The following is a 16,012-nucleotide window of genomic DNA, read 5'->3' on the forward strand; positions in this document are numbered from 1 at the left end:
TCTCACATGGCGCGTCGAGGTATCCGCTCTCTTGATAGGGACTGCAGCGATGCTCTTATCCCTTTTACCACAACATGGCGATATCATGAAGGATGATGTCGATAACGTCATCGTCCCCAACAACAAAGGACAACTACAAGGTTGATGATTGAGAGATCAACATTCCCACCTCTAAGATTTTAATAACGCAAAATGACAACACAGTATGGGGAGAACAGTTAGAAGCGGCAGTAGCAGCAACAGGATTATGCGCAGCTTCTACCATAGCATTGTTACACGATATGATGCCAATTGATAGGAGTGTGTTGTAATAAGGACTACACTGCAGATCGTGCTCGACTCTCCACCCCTGACTGCTGAAGCTGTTGAGTTCTCGATGATCGCCTGGCGCTGTCTGGTGAACTACTCGAAGACTCTCTTCCCCCATGCCCATGGTGATGTCCTATTCTCTCCGGCATCGTCAGCTTATCCAACTTGTTCACGACAGCTTGCTGAGACAACATCTCCGGACCGACCACTTCAATTCTATACACTCACTTTGTCCGCCACAAACTGCTTCTCCTCACTTTGGGACTTGTGGACACCACCGCTCGAAATCACTGCCATTTCTAATTTATCCAACAACTTCACAAGCCTCGCTCTATTCTGGTACAGAATCTGTTGCACCTGAAAGAGGCCTTATACTAACCGCTCCAGACGGACCCCGGCCAACCCACCGCTGGCGCCTTATGAGGATTCGCCGCAAAAATTTTGAAGACATGGAAGGCTTCTACTTGAACTGCCTTAGAGCTGTTCCCAAGCAGTATCATGACCGACTTCAAGTAACGCTCCTCGTTAACAAACCTTACCATAACCTGACCCACACTCTTAATAGAGACAGAAACGCTCTACCAGCACAACACATACACTTTTTTCGAATACCCCAGGGTGACCCCAGACGACTGAGTTAAGCCATGGTTGTGAACAACATCACTACTAATGCATGCTCTACGCGATCTATCCTTCACTATAACTACCTTCATGAAAGGTCTGTCGAGTAATATGTCTCCCAATAACTTCAAAGACTGACGAAGAGTGACGTACTGCGTATCTCCCGATGACGTATCCAATAGCTCCTGGTACCTGAATCATCATCATCACTACTGCTAGTGTAGTAGCAAACTCAATCACTACTTATTAAAGAATTCATCAAAGTTGTCGAGCAGCCAACGAACAGAGACATCTTTATGGTTCATCAGAACCTGACAGTGAACATTTACACTGTGCTCAGGGGCGAGCAACTGGATTGAATCCTTTAAGTACAACCATTAACCGCGATAGTTCCTCGCGACCAAGACCCAGAAGTTTATCAAGTACCTCTTTAAGAGTCTCAAATCCGTCCGCTTGCGTATCGAAATTATGCGAGTGCATGACGTCGAAAAGTTGGTAAATCAAACCTGTCATAGCAGGAAAGGGACCTTCCCGAGAGAGTTCCGATGAGGATGGGGCCCACCAGAGTTGAACATCTGCGACTGCACAACATCATGGAATTTACACGCATCACGGATCATCACGCCAACGTGTATTGAGCAATCAGGAATACTATAGCACGACATCAGGCACTGATGGCGAGGAAGACCAGTATCACCTATACCACTAACGGTGAATACTACCCTCATGCAATCCGGATGCGTCATCAAATACGCTAAATTGACCCTCTCGTGGGTCTTAGGTGACTCCAATTTCAACAGATGCCCCCAGACCTGCTACGCCGTCTACCATACACACTACTAAGCCTCAGCGACCGTCACCTGTACGCACGAGCGCCTAAGCTCAGGGCTAGCTACTGCAATATGCCGAGCAATCTTCAACAGGAGGTTACTCCTGAGCGTGGTGATAGTAACAACAGCAGCTTACTCCACCACATAATCATTACTGTAGACTCTGGTTGACCACTTTCTGAATATCCTCTGATTTCGGCGGTTTACGCGCACTAGTAACATTGCCATACTAAGCAGATGAGGATATTCACAATTATATAAGGGGTCACTACTTGGGTCGGAGGGCCGGCATGGGTATCTGCCTTGTGGTCACCAGAAGCACCACTAGTGGTTGGGATCACTACTGACGCTAGGAAGTCCTCAAGCTGAGGTAAGCAACAACAGATGTGAAGGAAATGTGGTAAGCCAACGACTGACGCTTACCGGGGCATATTTCTTGGTCTCAGTCTCTGACACTGAGGAAAGGCTCCTCTGAAAGGACTTTGACATCGATAAAGATACCTACGAAGGTCAGCCACGATACGCTACATAGAGCTCCTAACTAGTACTACCGTCATTCCGGTAACAGAGTTGGAATTTGCCGATTCCTCAATAACGTCGGGAAGACCCTGTAGCTCATCCGCCATCTGTTTCACCAACTCCTGTGGTTTCTGTTTCTTGTAACCCGCGGGCCTACAGCAGTGGTGTCGGGTAACTCATCACTACGGTAACGCTTACTTGAAGATGTTTTGAACAAAATTGAACATGTTGTCTCTGATTCCGATGCATAAACGCTGCAGTTGGTTTGGCAAATCTCCGAGAAGTGCGAAAAACAAGTAATAAATCCTGTAGGGAAATAGACCACCAATTTCAAATGATGCTATTCACCTTTGGGTTCTCTTCTAGGCTCTTTTCTTGTACGTCTAGCTGCTCTGATAGCTGGATGCTGAGGCGACAACGATAAGATGATACAGTTGAATACTACTACACCAACAACAACAACTACTACTACTACTTCAGTCAAAGGAGACGATGTTCCTGACTCCGCTCCTACCGAGCCTTGTAGAAGAGCTGGTGACGAACGGTTGTTAGAAGTACGGGTTTTGACCCTAACACACAGCCACAGTGACTTCTCAGACCAATGAGTGTAACTACCTTGGTGGTGCTAGTCTTTTACTAGCAGATGAAGATTGAAGGCGGTTCTTGTTGCTGACTGAACTGCTACTACCTCCTCCTAATGCGAACGAGTTAGAACCCTGACTTCTCTTGGCTCCTGCTAGACTCAGTGAAAGAGGTGGTGGCGGTGGTGGTGGAGTAGACCTCGGTTTGTGTTGTTTAACTTGAGCAGACGCTACCGCTGTTCCCGGTGTACAAGACCGGCTAATGCTCATGCGTGCCCAGCAGCACCGTACTCTTTCTTACTCCGATGAGATACATACGCGCACGCCCTAGTAATCGATTATCTCCATTTGTGGAGGTGCCGAGTGGTTGCGGAACTAGGAAATCTGACGAGATCCATGACAGTGCGATGACCCCATCTCGGAGTAGGGTCTCTCATAAACTCGGTCCTGACTCGTTTAGGAAGTACGAACAGTGTTCGTCGAACACCCAAGCTTATGTTACTAACAGGGGACGGGCGATGGCTGCCGTAACGTTTTTTCACTTATTGATCCACATGTTTGCAATTGGCGAGCCGCTGGCAGCAAGTACAGTAGGAGTTAAGTTCCGATGTGTCCAAGGCTAAGCACTAATTGTATTCTTGCTCCCCATCGACGTCATCTATGTAATGCAAAAAAGAAAAGAAGAAACACCGTTATGCTCAAGCAACGGATGACCGCGAACGGGATGTTGGTGATGTCGGGATCCTGTTGAGCACTATAAGGTGTCCTATAGTAAGAACGTTAATGTTGATATGACCACTACCCTCTCTAAGACGAACACTTCTACATTACCCCAGACCGCAGCTTACAGATGAAATCGTTGAAAGAAGTCTTCGGTCATCGACAGACCCGAACGATGATATCGCGATGATCAGGCACATACGGAAAGTCTCCGGGAACAAAGTGATGTGTGAAACGACAGAAGGGTGAGACTCATCACCGCTATTGATTACTCACAACTCTTTTTACGAACAGGCTTGTCTCCTAAAACACCTGAAAAAGCTCCTGTCGCCAACCTTATACCGAAAGTTGACAAGCGTCATAAAAAACTGCAGCAGTGGCGACGGCCTATGAAGTGATTATTGTCACGGCGCCTCTACCCGTTGCCTGTTTATGCCCGATGACCGAGTTGAAGTTTCGTATGGCCGGCGATTTCCTATGTGTTTCACGAGCTCCATAGTTTTGGTTGTCATACGTATCAGTATTTAACCCTTCATTTTATGAGAACTGTCAAGCTTCATCGATACTCATGCTTATATACTCGCGCCTTCCATACAGGGGGCTTCAGATATGCTATGCTCAAGATGGTAAGAAACCTTCAAGGTCACCACGTGCGTCGAATGGTCCAATATTATTTGCTCCTTGTTGACTTCCCAACACGACATACTCATCACCAAAAACACTTGTGGTAACTATTGCATGATGATTCCAACGAAAGGACGACGCTCAAACTGTCTGCTTAGAGCCGTAAAGACCACTCCTGCAGTCATCAAGACCATCACGGTCATGTACATAGTGCTTCCGTTTGTTGCATGTCCGCTCGAAGTCTCTAACCTGACCAGAACCATCCATAAGTGTCCTGCTCAACCACGACTTACCTCCTTCACACACTGGGAGATATCCCCCATATGGTTCTCGATGCACCGCCGTAGAGGCATCATGGTACACACAGTGACATTGCGGGTGACCTTAGGCCTGTTAGCAGCCATCATCTTCAGCCAATGTTAACACAGCCTCTCGAGCTGCGGGATCAACTACGACAAGACAACATACCACACTTCTACCATCTCATCAGCGCAATACCTAACTAATGTAGGGGAGAAACTAGAATGGTAGAGAGACAGAGAAGTAGAGATGATACGAGTACGCGATCATCAAGGCTTTTGACCCACGAAGGCGTATGATGACCAACGTCAATCAGTCATGCCCAAGTAACGTGTGCATAGGTCCCGTTCGAGGCCTCGAAGCTCTACTACGTTATTGGTCACCTCCAGGCTGCCGACGACAACCTAACTAGTCTAAGTTCATAAGAAGTAAGGTAACAGCCACTGACCTGTACGGCGCCTCCAATAGCCCTCAGAGTGCTCTTACACATCTCGGCATCAGCGAACATGCAGGCTATAATGATTCTCGAGGGGGAGACACCCTGAGCCTGCAGCGCCCTCACAGCCGCAACAGCGAGCTCTTGATCAGCCAGAACCGCCATCAAAATAACCACAATCTGACCACAGGACTTTGCAAAGACCATTAACGCTGGCGATCTACTCACGCTGTTCTGAGCCTTGGTCGGCAAATAGACCACCTCGACCAGAGGGGGACCCGACACGAAACTCATGCTTGAAGAGCCATCCAGAGCACCGTTGCTTCTCACTGGTGAGCAACATGGACTACCATCCGTGACCACTGCCCCAGGAAGGTGTAGTGGAGTAGGCTCTGAATATCATTCGAACTAATACCACTCCTTACGAACATTATCCCACTACCAGCCAACTTGGGTGTGGCACCAGTTTGCAGATTACATTCACTGCCAGCCGCTGCACTCGAGGTTGGGGATCCTCCGCCGAGGAGCACACTGTGTGGGGCTAGGGAACCCGAGGCGAGGAAGTGGCGTCGAGCCGTGAGTAGGGCTCGAGGGACTGTCAGCTTACCAAAACTACACAGCCTGTAAACCAAGGAGATCCCATCCCATACACAGCCGCATGGTCTACTACCTATCGTGTTGCTTCACACCAGACTCCATTACGTCTCCATACCCAATCAGAGAGGCGTAGACCACCGATTCACTGTGGTCGGGGGCAGGAGGCTCCCCAGCAAACATAATGCCGTCAATATATCGGACGATTAGGTAACTCAGACGGTCACAGTAGAAGAGGAGGGACTCTCTACGGAGCTCTCGAGGCTTCCGCAGCACACGAGTGATGTATCCCACTTCATCACTAGACTTCAACTCGTGTATCATGTACTGTGGTTCGTCATCATGCAGGCCCTGAGGGGCCAGGATTATGACATTCGCCTTGCCCACAATGACAGCCTACCACATCTGCTAGAGTTCTATGAAAGCTGAGGAGGCCTCTAGCCATGAGCTGGAGGCGGATGACCTGTACTATGGCCTGGAGTGCTATAACGTTCTCGACACCATCTGGTATGATGAGGTCGGCATATTTCATACATGGCTTGAGGTAGCGCTCATGGGACAGCTTTATAGTACTTAAGTACCTGTTAGGTTACACCTAGGCTGGTACTGTAAGTAAGCTCATAGTACTTGGAAATGACAGAGTCTACACTCTCCCCCATCCCTCTAACATCACGGACGAGGCGTCTTGCCAGCCTAGTATCATCATCACAATGAATGAACAACCTAATGCAGACAATGCATTATACGCCCCTTTCAACAGTGGGTACTACCGCAGGTCGAGGAGGTCTCTGACTGCCTCCCAATAGATCGCAAAGATCCCTTCGAAGATTACTACGTGGACTCCCGAGACCTTCCGAGCCCTACACACAAGCCACTATCTGTTAAAGACCGACACCTCCCCGATTCACCTGTCGTTGCGGAGCCTTGACCGCATATCGTAGTGAGGGATGAAGACGTTTAATCCCTTCTTGAGGTCCAACAACGTCCTTATCATCAAATCATAGTCGAACTAAGACCACCACCAATGCACAAGGAGCTGCCGCTCACACCTACCGCATCAGGATGATCGAAGTTGTAGTTCTCATCGTTGACCTCAGGATACGCCCTAGCATCCTTGTAGAAGGAGGACTGATGGATGACCTAACACCATCCCAATAAGGATGCTAAGTGGGAAGAGTGTAGCACTGACGACCTCCAAATCTTCGTGTAGGTTGAGCTGTGATGCAATCTCCATGGCGATCTCGGTCTTGCCGCTCGCCGTCCCTCCGGCAATACCAATCATTAACGGACCAGATTGGGAGCTTATCGATGACGAAGAGGAAGATACCAGCGGGACAGTGCTCCTCTCCACCGGTGATGGCGCTACAATGTAGGCAACAATACCACTCCTACTCAAGTCGTTGCACATCTTACTAGAATCAGGAGTGACCACAGGGGCGATAGCAGTAGGTCCTTCACCGGTTGTCGTGGAGGGCTGTGGCGCTGTCATGATGGAAGGCGAGTGTATCCAATCAGCACACTGTCAACCCATGATTAAGACAACTCCCGACTCAACTCCCCATCAGGACAGAAGGAACGGTGCTTCAAGTCGCGTATTAGCTCGTAATGTTAACGACATAGTACCTTCGAAACAAGAACCGACATCCGGTACCAACAAGTAGCAGCAGACGTGCTGCTCAATGACGAGGCGGACGGTCCCCTCTGGGCTGAGCAGGCTTGGCCCAGTCGAGCTTGAGAATGAGGTTATCGTAACTAAGGACACCCGAGCTGATCCCAAGCGGTATTGTAAGGATCTACCCATGTCCGTTGAGTTTCTCAAGAGCCTTCTCGGCATCCTTCTTGTTGTAGTACGTGACGAAGGCGAAGCCCTTGGAAAGGCCAGTCTCGGGGTTGCGAGCTAAGGGAAGTGTTCAGTGGGAGAGAAGCACGACCACCGACAGGAGTCTCACCAAGATAGATCCTCTGGACACGACCAGCGGTAGAGAAGAGCTGCTGGAGGTCACCATCACCGACATCCTCAGAGAGGTTTGACACACTGAGCGAGCAATACTCTAGTGTATAGGAGTGTATACCTACCGTAAGGTATGCTCATCCCTATCCTTCTGTTGATCGAAAGGCCTAGCACCACCGCCGAGACCGCGCTGGTTTGGTGGAACATAGCGGCCAGTCGTGTGGGTGCGAAGCTATATTGAGACACACCATCACCGCCATGGGAAGTGTTGAGGGGTTCTACCGGAATAGCCTCCTTCTCAGCCTCTCCATCGGCCTCTCCTTCAGTTTCACCACGGAACTTAGTCCATACGCTAGCCTTCTTCTTGTTGAGACCGAGGACCTACGGCCGGTGATGGGACGAAATATGTGCCTGGCGCACTCCCTGTTACTACCTGATCCACACTTGCGGTCCAGAACTTCTCCTGGTCAGCGCCGGTCTCGTCCTCCGCGGCAGCGCTAGCACCAGTGAGTTTGCTAGGCTCTAGGTTTATCTCATCTTCGGTACGGTTCGCAAAAGTGCTATTTTTGCTCGTCTCTACCGCCTTTCCGAAGGGAGTCCAACGTCTCCGTCTGATGAAAGCACCCCTGCCCTCCACACAGCACCCTATAGGTACTACCTTTCGGCCTCAGCCTTGCTGCACGTTACTCGAACTGTGGTGACCTTAACGACTCTAGTGATCTTATACACGGCCCCATCTCTCTCCTGGTACTCGGTTATCGTCTTAAGGCCAGTCTCGGGATCTGAAGGCCCATCATGAGACTAGGCGGAAATCTTAGGTCGACTCTAGGGAGATATAAGTACACTACTAATCCTTACCAATGTCCGTCTCGGTAGCGGGTGGTACCTCCCTATTGCTGGGTGATATGGGATCCTCGTCAGCCCATCGGCCGGTTGTCATTAATGAAGTCATACCGCCACTGATGATTGATACGTTGCTGCTTCACGGCGGCGGTCTAATCATAGTCGCGCTCGCCATCATGATCGATATTAACAGAGCAGTTTCGTGGACAAAGTCGTCTCCTTCCCTTTCGATCAGCTCTGTCGAGCGGGGCGGCTATGCCACTACTCCGAGGTGTGCATTGCTTTAGGACTAAGGTTGGTCTTCAGGAAAAGATGTCATATCCGCCCCTCGAATGAAATTACCAGTTCCGAATCGATTTCACTAACAACGACACTTATTCCCGCCTTTCGTCGAAATTGGAGTTACATCAGTCGTCCTACTTAGTGCTTCTGGGGGATCGATTGTATCAAGGAGGTCGGCATGGCTGCCCCGCCTGGCGAAATTGATTGTACTAAGAGTGGTGGCATAGCTGCCCCGCCTGGCGAAATTGATTGTACTAAGAGTGGTGGCATAGCTGCCCCGCCTGGCGAAATTCGATTGTACTAAGAGTGGTGGCATAGCTGCCCCGCGCCTGGCGAAATTGATTGTACTAAGAGTGGTGGCATAGCTGCCCCGCCTGTAGACTTTATTGCCCTGTGCCTCCGACTCGCCTAGAGTTGACCTTTGGATGGGTTTGGGGTAGTAGTGATATTATTGTAGGTTTGGTAGCCTCCTGTTGGGTGATGCTGATGGCATCATCCTGATGTGGGAGGCTCTACCAAATGGTGGAGTATCAGGTGTGCTCGGGTTAGTCACAATGGATCAGCCCTCAGTTGGTGTTGAGCTATGGCTGAACGATCCCGACGAGCTGTCGAGACGGACCTCTCGGACAATGAGGGAGGCACTGGGTCCCACCCGACCCGCCTACGATACACCTCACTTCGACAGTTGAACCATTGGATTGATGAGGCCGGTTTCGGGTGGTTCCATTGGAAGATGATGGTAGCTGTTAGCGGCATGTAAGACAGTCCTTCTTTCTGACTTGATAATTCTCTCATCAGGCAAATGCAGGACGGTGCTGAAGTCGTATTGATGTCTAGCATACTGCAGGCCCTTCAAGAGGAGTGGCGCTTCTCCAATTGGATAAGAGGATCCCTTGTCGGCCTTATCTCTTTCCTTCCGAGAAAGCAGCGATTATTATCAGGTATCTGTTCCATTCGTCGGAGTGTTACTTGGCAGCCTCATGGCCGGCCACATTGCCGATGTCGTGGGCCGTCGACCTGCCATCCTCACATCGTAAGGACTACTTCTCTTCATCTCCGAACGACCTCCCCGGCCCAGGTACATCGTCATGGTCGTAGCAGGTGTGTTCTCAGCATTTGTCAACACAGTAGACGGCCTCATGATCACGAGGATATTCGTTGGCTTGTCTTACGGTGATTGCCTCAGTGCTGAGCAGGAAGTCATGCTTCCTCGTAGGTGTGGTGACTCCCAGTACTCTCACCCTTCTCTTGGAATGCACCCCTTCTACCAAACGCAATGTTGTTATTGCCTTCATCCTTGGAATGTTTTCTGCCGGCCAGCTGCTGGTCACGGTGAGTGTCTCTCGGCTCGTTGTCCCCCACCCTCCCCTTTATAGGCTCTTCTATGGTGGTTGATGCCGGACCTGCGGCTCCACGGTGACAACTGGCGCTGGGTTAGTGCCCTTGCTATCCTGCCAGCACTAGCATGCCTCCCATTCGCTGTGTACGTCCCCATTCACAGAAATTGATCTCAGGAGAACTCTCTCTCTCAGTTGCCTTCTACGCGAGTCGCCTTACTATCTTCTGTGTCACCATCGAATAACGGAGTTGGTAACTCTCCTGAAGGAGATGGGTCGATGCAACGGCACCTCCGAGAAGTTGTTGGACCTTAGTGAAGTGCTCCTACCGTCTTTTCCCCTGCCAGCATAGCTGCTTTTCCCAGGACACCGTTATTCCAGCTGATGTCCCTGTTGATGACGAGAAGCACTCCTTCACCGGAAGGATATCTGGCGTTTTCGCCAAGCGTAACCAGGTCAACGTTGCCCATTTCCCAATTCCTGCCGCAGGTACCGGCTGGGCGACAGTAGCCCTCTGTTTCCTCACTTTCACCGGCAACTTCGCCTTCGTTGGAGTCGCCTATATGCTGCCGATAGCCCTCCGCCAAATGGCTGATAGAGGTACGCTTCAGGTCACGTCTTCTTGCTTAGTTGTGGTCTAGGATGGGATGCTGCTGGCGGCCCAAGCCCAGCCCTCTCCCTTTCTCTCATCACCATAGCTGGGGTGGTCGGGGATGGCCTCTCGTGCCTCGTAGTCGTCGACAAGTTTCCTATAGGCTTGAAGGGGGTCATTGCTGCCTCTGCGTTTGTTGCAGCGCTTCTGGTGAGTTAATATCCTCAGATTGTTCACAGGGAGTACCCCGTCTGTCAGAGTCTGGGAATGATATCTTTGGACCTTGCCGCTCCCATCGTTGGTTTGATGTTGGCATTCCTCTACAATCTCCTCAGTCAGCCCTTCCTGAGCACAGTATACGTCTATATTCCTCATGTAAGGGCTGGACCTCTAGTGGTACGCTTATTCTTGGGCGGCAGATCTACCCCGCCTTCTGTCGGACGACCGGTAGTGGTTTCTGTATGAGTTGGGGGAGAATTGGCGCTGCTGTGGTAGGACTCACGGCCAGGTCTTTCGCTGAGCATGTAACGACAGGTACCTCTCATCTTCGAAGGGTTGGGTAGTCTGAGTGATGATGTGATGGACTCCCGTCCCCCTGCAAACCAGACTCGGACTTGGCCCTTTTCTCTTGCATTGGCGTTCCTCTTCGCTGTCTGCACCAGTGAGTAGTCGACTTTGGCACCCGGATGTCTCTGTACTGACATCCTCTCAGTCGTCGCACTGCCTCTCCCTGACGAAGCGAGGAATACGTCCCTCGACACCTGTGCAGTCGAATGGGCTGAATACGAGGAAGAGGCAGACCAGTCTTCTGAGGAGGAGAGGAAGGCTCTCATCGACGACAACGCCAAGCAGGCATGATTCACTAATAGCCGGCCTTTGCCGCTATCAGCTCATTTTCTCTCAATGTTTTTTATGCTCGACTTCCCTCGAGGCTCGTCGGGAACGAATTCCGCTCCCATCGATGGCATCAGTTCGATACGTATGTGTTGCTGCCACAGTATTCCCGTACCATGAAATGGTTGTATTTGTTGTTGTTGCTCTGACGACTGGGTGTGGCGTTCTGTCCAGTGTTATGCACCAACGCAGTGGTGGCTCGGTAAAAAACGCAATTCTTCATGGGGGAGGACCCATTGAGCAGAGTCCTGTCGGATGCCGCCAAACTAAAGGGGGCTCAGTCGAGCTCGAGGAGGAAAAGGTTCGATGGTGACCTGTTGCTGTCGCAGAAGAATAGGTCGCAGGTTCGAATCCTGGCCGATGCTTCTCCAGCATACCGCCTTCATGGGGCATGAACAAGGTAGAGAAGCATAGTGGTGGAGATGATTGTGTGAAGCAGAGAACAAGCCACCCCTGTTTGTAACCGAGGACTCTTTCGACAACCTCCGAGCATTACCCTATGCCCAAAGGCTAGTGGCTGCACTCAAGTGAGAAGCTGAATCCGTCCCTTTGAGGAAAGCTCACAACAGGTTGAAGGCCGAGGCCACCGACTTGTACGCTAAAGGGGAGTATTTCCTCGCTATGACTAGGTGGGGAGATTCGGGCTGGGATGAGGAGAGGGAAAGTCAGATACAGTCAGGCTGCCGGTCTTTTCTACTACGCTAGGATACTCAACAAAAATTGGAGGGCAGAGGGGCTCAACGATGACTACCTCGTGCTTGTGAGCGACTTGGGGAAAAGTGAGAGCCTCTACCGATGTGTACGCATGATCATTCCTCATGAAGATGAGTCCAGCTGTGCAGTAACTCAGCTCGTCTTGTAGCCGTTCGTTGTGGTGGTAGCATTCGGGCTAACTAGAAAGCCCAATAGAGAGCTCTTTTTAAGTTACTAGCATATCGACATCAAGTCGGCGACGCTATTGGATTTGAAAATGACTTATGCCGCTTCCGTACAGAGTTATAGATAGACAGTATACGATGCGTACCATGACTCGTATCCTTTAGGTGAGGAGGATAAGGCCAGAATAAAGGAGTTCAGAGTGCAGTGCTACAGCAACATCACCATGTGTCTGATTAAGCTGGGTGGGCCAGGAGTCCTTGAAAAGTGACTGAGTCGATGCTCTCACTCAGGCGATGAGATGCTATCAGAAGCTTGCCGTACTTGCGACTTTATATTACAGCTAGATAGCACCAACGTAAAGGCCTTGTTCCGGTAGCTCCAACGAGGGTATCCCTTGGGAAGGAAAGACGGTCCTGTCAGAAAGGCCAAGTGCCTGGTAGAGCCCATGAGCTGTGGCGATGCGGAGGTGGATGAAGCCATCGAGCATCTCAACAAAGCACTAGAGATAGACCCGCACAATAGAGTACCCTAGAGACGATGCTGACCGAGGCAGAGCCCTCTGCCTCTTAGGAGGTGGCGGCCCTACTGAGACGGTTGCGAACGGAGAGGTCGATGACGCGGAATGAAGAGAAGAAGGCTTATTCAGGATGGTGCAGTAGTTTTCCTCAGCAATGCCTCATGGCACTATGCTGAATATGAGTGCCTCAATCCCTCAGCTCGCGGACCCCTCACATCTGTCGATGTCGCCAACACCTCCTCTTCGCAGGCTCAGGTGCTTTGTTGTAGTCTTCTGGTCTTCTTGACGGACATCCATCTCATGAGGCCAGACGGTGTGGTGAATTTATGTTCTTCAGGATAGCGAAATGGACAAGTTGAGGAATGATGTTGAATCGCGACTGAAAGATGCTCATCTGTTGAGGTTACATGACCAGCTGGTGCGTATCGCTACTTTCCCAGTATTCAGAGACATCCATCGTAGCAGGGGGGAAGAGGACGAGGCCACCAACATGGATGTTTATATAAACGAAGTGATTCCATAGACGATGGTGAGGTTGGCCTCGTCAACTATCATCTTCTCAGCTTCGTGACAAGCACCAAGCCTTTATAGAGTCTAGTGCACCAAGAGAGGTCAGTGAAGGTGTCACACTGCGTTCATTGGCTCCTGTGGTTAGCCGCTACAGTTGCTTGAGACTGGCCAGCCGGATGATGCCCTTTGTAAAGATGTGATGGATCGATTCGGCCTGGATCTGAAGGACCCAATAGTAAACCTCTGGCTTGCCTTCGCTGCTCTCCCTGCCTTGAACTCGGCATTGGATGGCTCCTCTGCTGAGTATACAGGTATTAGTCGAGCTGAAGAGATTATTGGCCTCTCTGAGAAAGAACGATGCCTCCTCCTCTACGACCGTGGAATTGGCACTAGCAGTAGCTGTCTGCAGGAGGGGCAGCCATCATTCGTTTTTGAATCCTTTCAGGCGAGTCAGTGCGCGGATTCAATCACAACTAAGGCGGACCAGCGCAGAGAGCAGGCGTAGGCCTCCGAGGTTGAACTTGTTGTTGGATGAAAACCCTCCCAGATGGCATGAAGAGCTCGAGAGGCTCAAGGCAGAGAACGAGCACGCCACGCGGGAGAAGCATCCATGTGAACAGCCTCTCTAACTTTACCGCTCCTCACTCTCCTCCTCGTTAGGGCTCAGCCGACTCGCCAACATGTCGAAAGCTGAGCATCTGGCCATGGGAATTTTCTTCATGCTAGCTATGCACTTCAAACTGCCGAACCTTATACTCGTACAAGTATGTACCCCTCCCATCATCATCCACCTGAACTTGCATCTCAGTTGCCGCAGACTATCACTCGCTCTGTTATCGAGGTGCTCTATGAATGGTTCGCGAACATTCGCGGTTTATTTCGAGCTGATGTTGATGATACCATTGAGTGGCTACATGGTCCCTGATCGTCTCATATTTCCTCTTCTGTAGTTTTCGAGTTTGACAGTTAGTAATTGCTCTCCCTCCGCCCTTGATGTCCGATGAGGGGTAGAGTCTACTCTAATCATTGCGTAACGTTGCCCGTTTCATCGGTTTTCTTTGAGCCCCAATGTGGCCGCAGAATCGTACTCCTTTGTCGTCGGCAAACTCTAGCGTATCATCGTGTTGGAGAGAATCTGCCGAGCCTGCCGAGACTTCCTCAGCATCGTGGAATCATGGTGAGCAGCTAGATGAGGTGAATAACAGGGCGGTCGCCCGGCTGGGGACTGTTGTTACGCTGATGCTCAGGGGTCGGAAGCTCCCGTGCCGGGCTCTCTCAGAAGATCGAAATCAGGCCGGAGTCGTGGTAAGTCTGAGATGCCCTCCCGCTCTTAAGCAGTGCCGACTCCCTTGGTCAGGTACAAGGACGAGTGCTTCTATGAGCGTCACAGACCACAGCGTAGCAGAGTCGTATATAATAGCCATCTTTGAGGCTGACTCCTTCGGCTTTCATAGAGCTACTGCAGCCGAACCACGGGAAGTCGGCCTTGCCCTATGCGGAAGGTATGGCGGCCTGCTGCAGTCGACTATCATCTATCGACAGACTTAGGATGAGTGGTCACTACCTGTAGCTGCGATATAACCTATAACCCATAGGCTGTCTATTGCAGGACTAGGGACCTATAGGCTATAAGTCTTGCGATAGGCATAGACTCTCTCACCCTCGTAGAAGCAGGATCCTCGCCTGAATATCATTGTCGTCATCGATTCACTCCCCTCGGGAGTCTATCCACTACTACTCGCAGGAACTCCCTAACACGAGTATGCCTTTACCAGTACTACGACACTCCTAATTATCTCACCACCAAGAGAGCTCTAACGGGATGTCCTCCCAGCATCGTCCTTATGTGTGAGGATCTCATGCCGCGAGAGGAGGGGAAGAAGATTCTTCATAGTCGAGGCGCTAAGTCTCGGAGCTCGCTCCAGGCCCAGGTGTGCCCAACATCATGATGATGCTACAGATGCAGTTCGGTTCTGTTCAGGTTCGGGCTTTCTTAGAAGCGGAAGGCTACGGTGACATAGTAGCAGTACAGAGAAAATGCTTTTGTGAGGTGTCCGGTCGGGAGATCCTCGAGAAAGCCCGTCGAGTATCCCACTGCATCAAGATAGATCCAAGGTCCTCTCTGCAATGCAAGCCTACCAGCGGCTAGCTGTTGTCCCCCTTCAGTTCCTACCATGTGTCGGTCGCCTCCTTGGGTGCTCTTGTGGCCTACATCAACGGTAGCACTGAATACAGACTGCGGATGGACTCCTTGATGGTCACCGCCATGGAAAGCCAGAACGTCCTCTCATTGGATTCCCACACCATCCGGGCCCTCATGTTGGTAGAGCATCTCGAACAATTGTCCTATCGTATATCCACTGCCCTTGCTAGGTTGTTCCCTACGCCAACTACTCCCCTAGGTCAGACTCTAAGGGGAGGAGTAGGGAGACCCTACTGTATGTTCAGCAACTCTTTTCTTGTGCTACTTCGGGCGGCCGACGACTCCTCAGACAGTCTCTCACACAACCTCTTTGTGATGCTGGAGCCATCCAAGAGAGACAGGTGAGCTAGTCCTGCCCTCGACCTCACTCTCCCATGGGGTTCGTCTGTGTAGGGCCTGGTGAAGATACTATTGCAAGATGAGGAGCTCTTCTTCGGCCTCACACAGCATGTCCTCCCCTCGGTCACTGA

At 50.8% G+C, this 16,012-nt stretch overlaps 7 protein-coding genes across 7 annotated transcripts in view; 2 read left to right on the forward strand and 5 right to left on the reverse strand.

Moving 5' to 3' along the window:
- The window catches only part of Pmar_PMAR007639 (hypothetical protein), a gene marked incomplete at both ends in the record, with an annotated part of 915 nt that extends 828 nt beyond the window's left edge, over positions 1-87 (reverse strand). Inside the window, one exon of the mRNA XM_002769182.1 lies at positions 7-87. Within this exon, the coding sequence (XP_002769228.1) occupies positions 7-87 (81 nt within the window). The remainder of the gene's footprint in view (positions 1-6) is intronic.
- A 438-nt stretch (positions 88-525) lies between these two features.
- On the reverse strand, positions 526-2,506 carry Pmar_PMAR007640 (Calcium-binding protein, putative; the record flags this gene model as incomplete). The annotated part of the gene is made up of 13 exons (XM_002769183.1): positions 526-666; positions 717-854; positions 1,017-1,122; positions 1,174-1,241; positions 1,357-1,436; positions 1,493-1,601; positions 1,653-1,742; positions 1,791-1,863; positions 1,916-1,989; positions 2,033-2,125; positions 2,184-2,261; positions 2,312-2,432; positions 2,478-2,506. The coding sequence occupies 13 exons, from the start codon at positions 2,504-2,506 to the stop codon at positions 526-528; spliced, it is 1,200 nt and encodes a 399-aa protein (XP_002769229.1).
- A 1,839-nt stretch (positions 2,507-4,345) lies between these two features.
- Pmar_PMAR007641 (conserved hypothetical protein) lies at positions 4,346-4,608 on the reverse strand (the record flags this gene model as incomplete). Its single annotated transcript, XM_002769184.1, has 2 exons — positions 4,346-4,453; positions 4,498-4,608. 2 exons carry the CDS (start codon positions 4,606-4,608, stop codon positions 4,346-4,348), a joined length of 219 nt encoding a protein of 72 aa, XP_002769230.1.
- Positions 4,609-4,730: 122 nt separating this feature from the next.
- On the reverse strand, positions 4,731-7,055 carry Pmar_PMAR007642 (uridine cytidine kinase I, putative). The gene is made up of 12 exons (XM_002769185.1): positions 6,948-7,055; positions 6,727-6,896; positions 6,588-6,674; positions 6,443-6,543; positions 6,305-6,394; positions 6,162-6,257; positions 5,935-6,115; positions 5,611-5,885; positions 5,383-5,561; positions 5,169-5,332; positions 4,953-5,120; positions 4,731-4,908 (listed from the first exon to the last, which is right to left on the reverse strand). The coding sequence occupies exons 1-12, from the start codon at positions 7,021-7,023 to the stop codon at positions 4,813-4,815; spliced, it is 1,683 nt and encodes a 560-aa protein (XP_002769231.1). The 5' UTR covers positions 7,024-7,055; the 3' UTR covers positions 4,731-4,812.
- Positions 7,056-7,178: 123 nt separating this feature from the next.
- On the reverse strand, positions 7,179-8,446 carry Pmar_PMAR007643 (eukaryotic translation initiation factor 3 p42 subunit, putative). Its single transcript, XM_002769186.1, has 8 exons — positions 8,344-8,446; positions 8,144-8,267; positions 7,919-8,096; positions 7,768-7,866; positions 7,611-7,717; positions 7,484-7,569; positions 7,332-7,431; positions 7,179-7,286 (listed from the first exon to the last, which is right to left on the reverse strand). The coding sequence occupies exons 1-8, from the start codon at positions 8,435-8,437 to the stop codon at positions 7,211-7,213; spliced, it is 864 nt and encodes a 287-aa protein (XP_002769232.1). The 5' UTR covers positions 8,438-8,446; the 3' UTR covers positions 7,179-7,210.
- Positions 8,447-9,193: 747 nt separating this feature from the next.
- Pmar_PMAR007644 (Galactose-proton symporter, putative) lies at positions 9,194-11,397 on the forward strand (the record flags this gene model as incomplete). The annotated part of the gene is made up of 13 exons (XM_002769187.1): positions 9,194-9,366; positions 9,409-9,505; positions 9,552-9,643; positions 9,689-9,783; positions 9,827-9,942; positions 9,987-10,093; positions 10,143-10,266; positions 10,313-10,547; positions 10,589-10,749; positions 10,798-10,914; positions 10,959-11,030; positions 11,074-11,200; positions 11,252-11,397. The coding sequence occupies 13 exons, from the start codon at positions 9,194-9,196 to the stop codon at positions 11,395-11,397; spliced, it is 1,662 nt and encodes a 553-aa protein (XP_002769233.1).
- Positions 11,398-11,654: 257 nt separating this feature from the next.
- Pmar_PMAR007645 (hypothetical protein) overlaps positions 11,655-16,012 on the forward strand; it is a gene marked incomplete at both ends in the record, with an annotated part of 5,391 nt that continues 1,033 nt past the window's right edge. The window contains 21 exons of the mRNA XM_002769188.1: positions 11,655-11,734; positions 11,778-11,833; positions 11,873-11,960; positions 12,003-12,062; positions 12,103-12,212; positions 12,477-12,554; positions 12,603-12,684; positions 12,733-12,835; positions 12,959-13,084; positions 13,167-13,340; positions 13,393-13,440; positions 13,485-13,840; positions 13,887-13,951; positions 14,000-14,103; positions 14,587-14,644; positions 14,697-14,841; positions 15,084-15,270; positions 15,321-15,454; positions 15,506-15,662; positions 15,713-15,761; positions 15,832-15,883. Of these exons, the coding sequence (XP_002769234.1) occupies positions 11,655-11,734; positions 11,778-11,833; positions 11,873-11,960; positions 12,003-12,062; positions 12,103-12,212; positions 12,477-12,554; positions 12,603-12,684; positions 12,733-12,835; positions 12,959-13,084; positions 13,167-13,340; positions 13,393-13,440; positions 13,485-13,840; positions 13,887-13,951; positions 14,000-14,103; positions 14,587-14,644; positions 14,697-14,841; positions 15,084-15,270; positions 15,321-15,454; positions 15,506-15,662; positions 15,713-15,761; positions 15,832-15,883 (2,312 nt within the window). The remainder of the gene's footprint in view (positions 11,735-11,777; positions 11,834-11,872; positions 11,961-12,002; positions 12,063-12,102; positions 12,213-12,476; positions 12,555-12,602; positions 12,685-12,732; positions 12,836-12,958; positions 13,085-13,166; positions 13,341-13,392; positions 13,441-13,484; positions 13,841-13,886; positions 13,952-13,999; positions 14,104-14,586; positions 14,645-14,696; positions 14,842-15,083; positions 15,271-15,320; positions 15,455-15,505; positions 15,663-15,712; positions 15,762-15,831; positions 15,884-16,012) is intronic.

This window comes from Perkinsus marinus, assembly GCF_000006405.1.
Source record: "Perkinsus marinus ATCC 50983 genomic scaffold scf_1104296966226, whole genome shotgun sequence".
In the NCBI taxonomy this organism is placed as follows: domain Eukaryota; phylum Perkinsozoa; order Perkinsida; family Perkinsidae; genus Perkinsus; species Perkinsus marinus.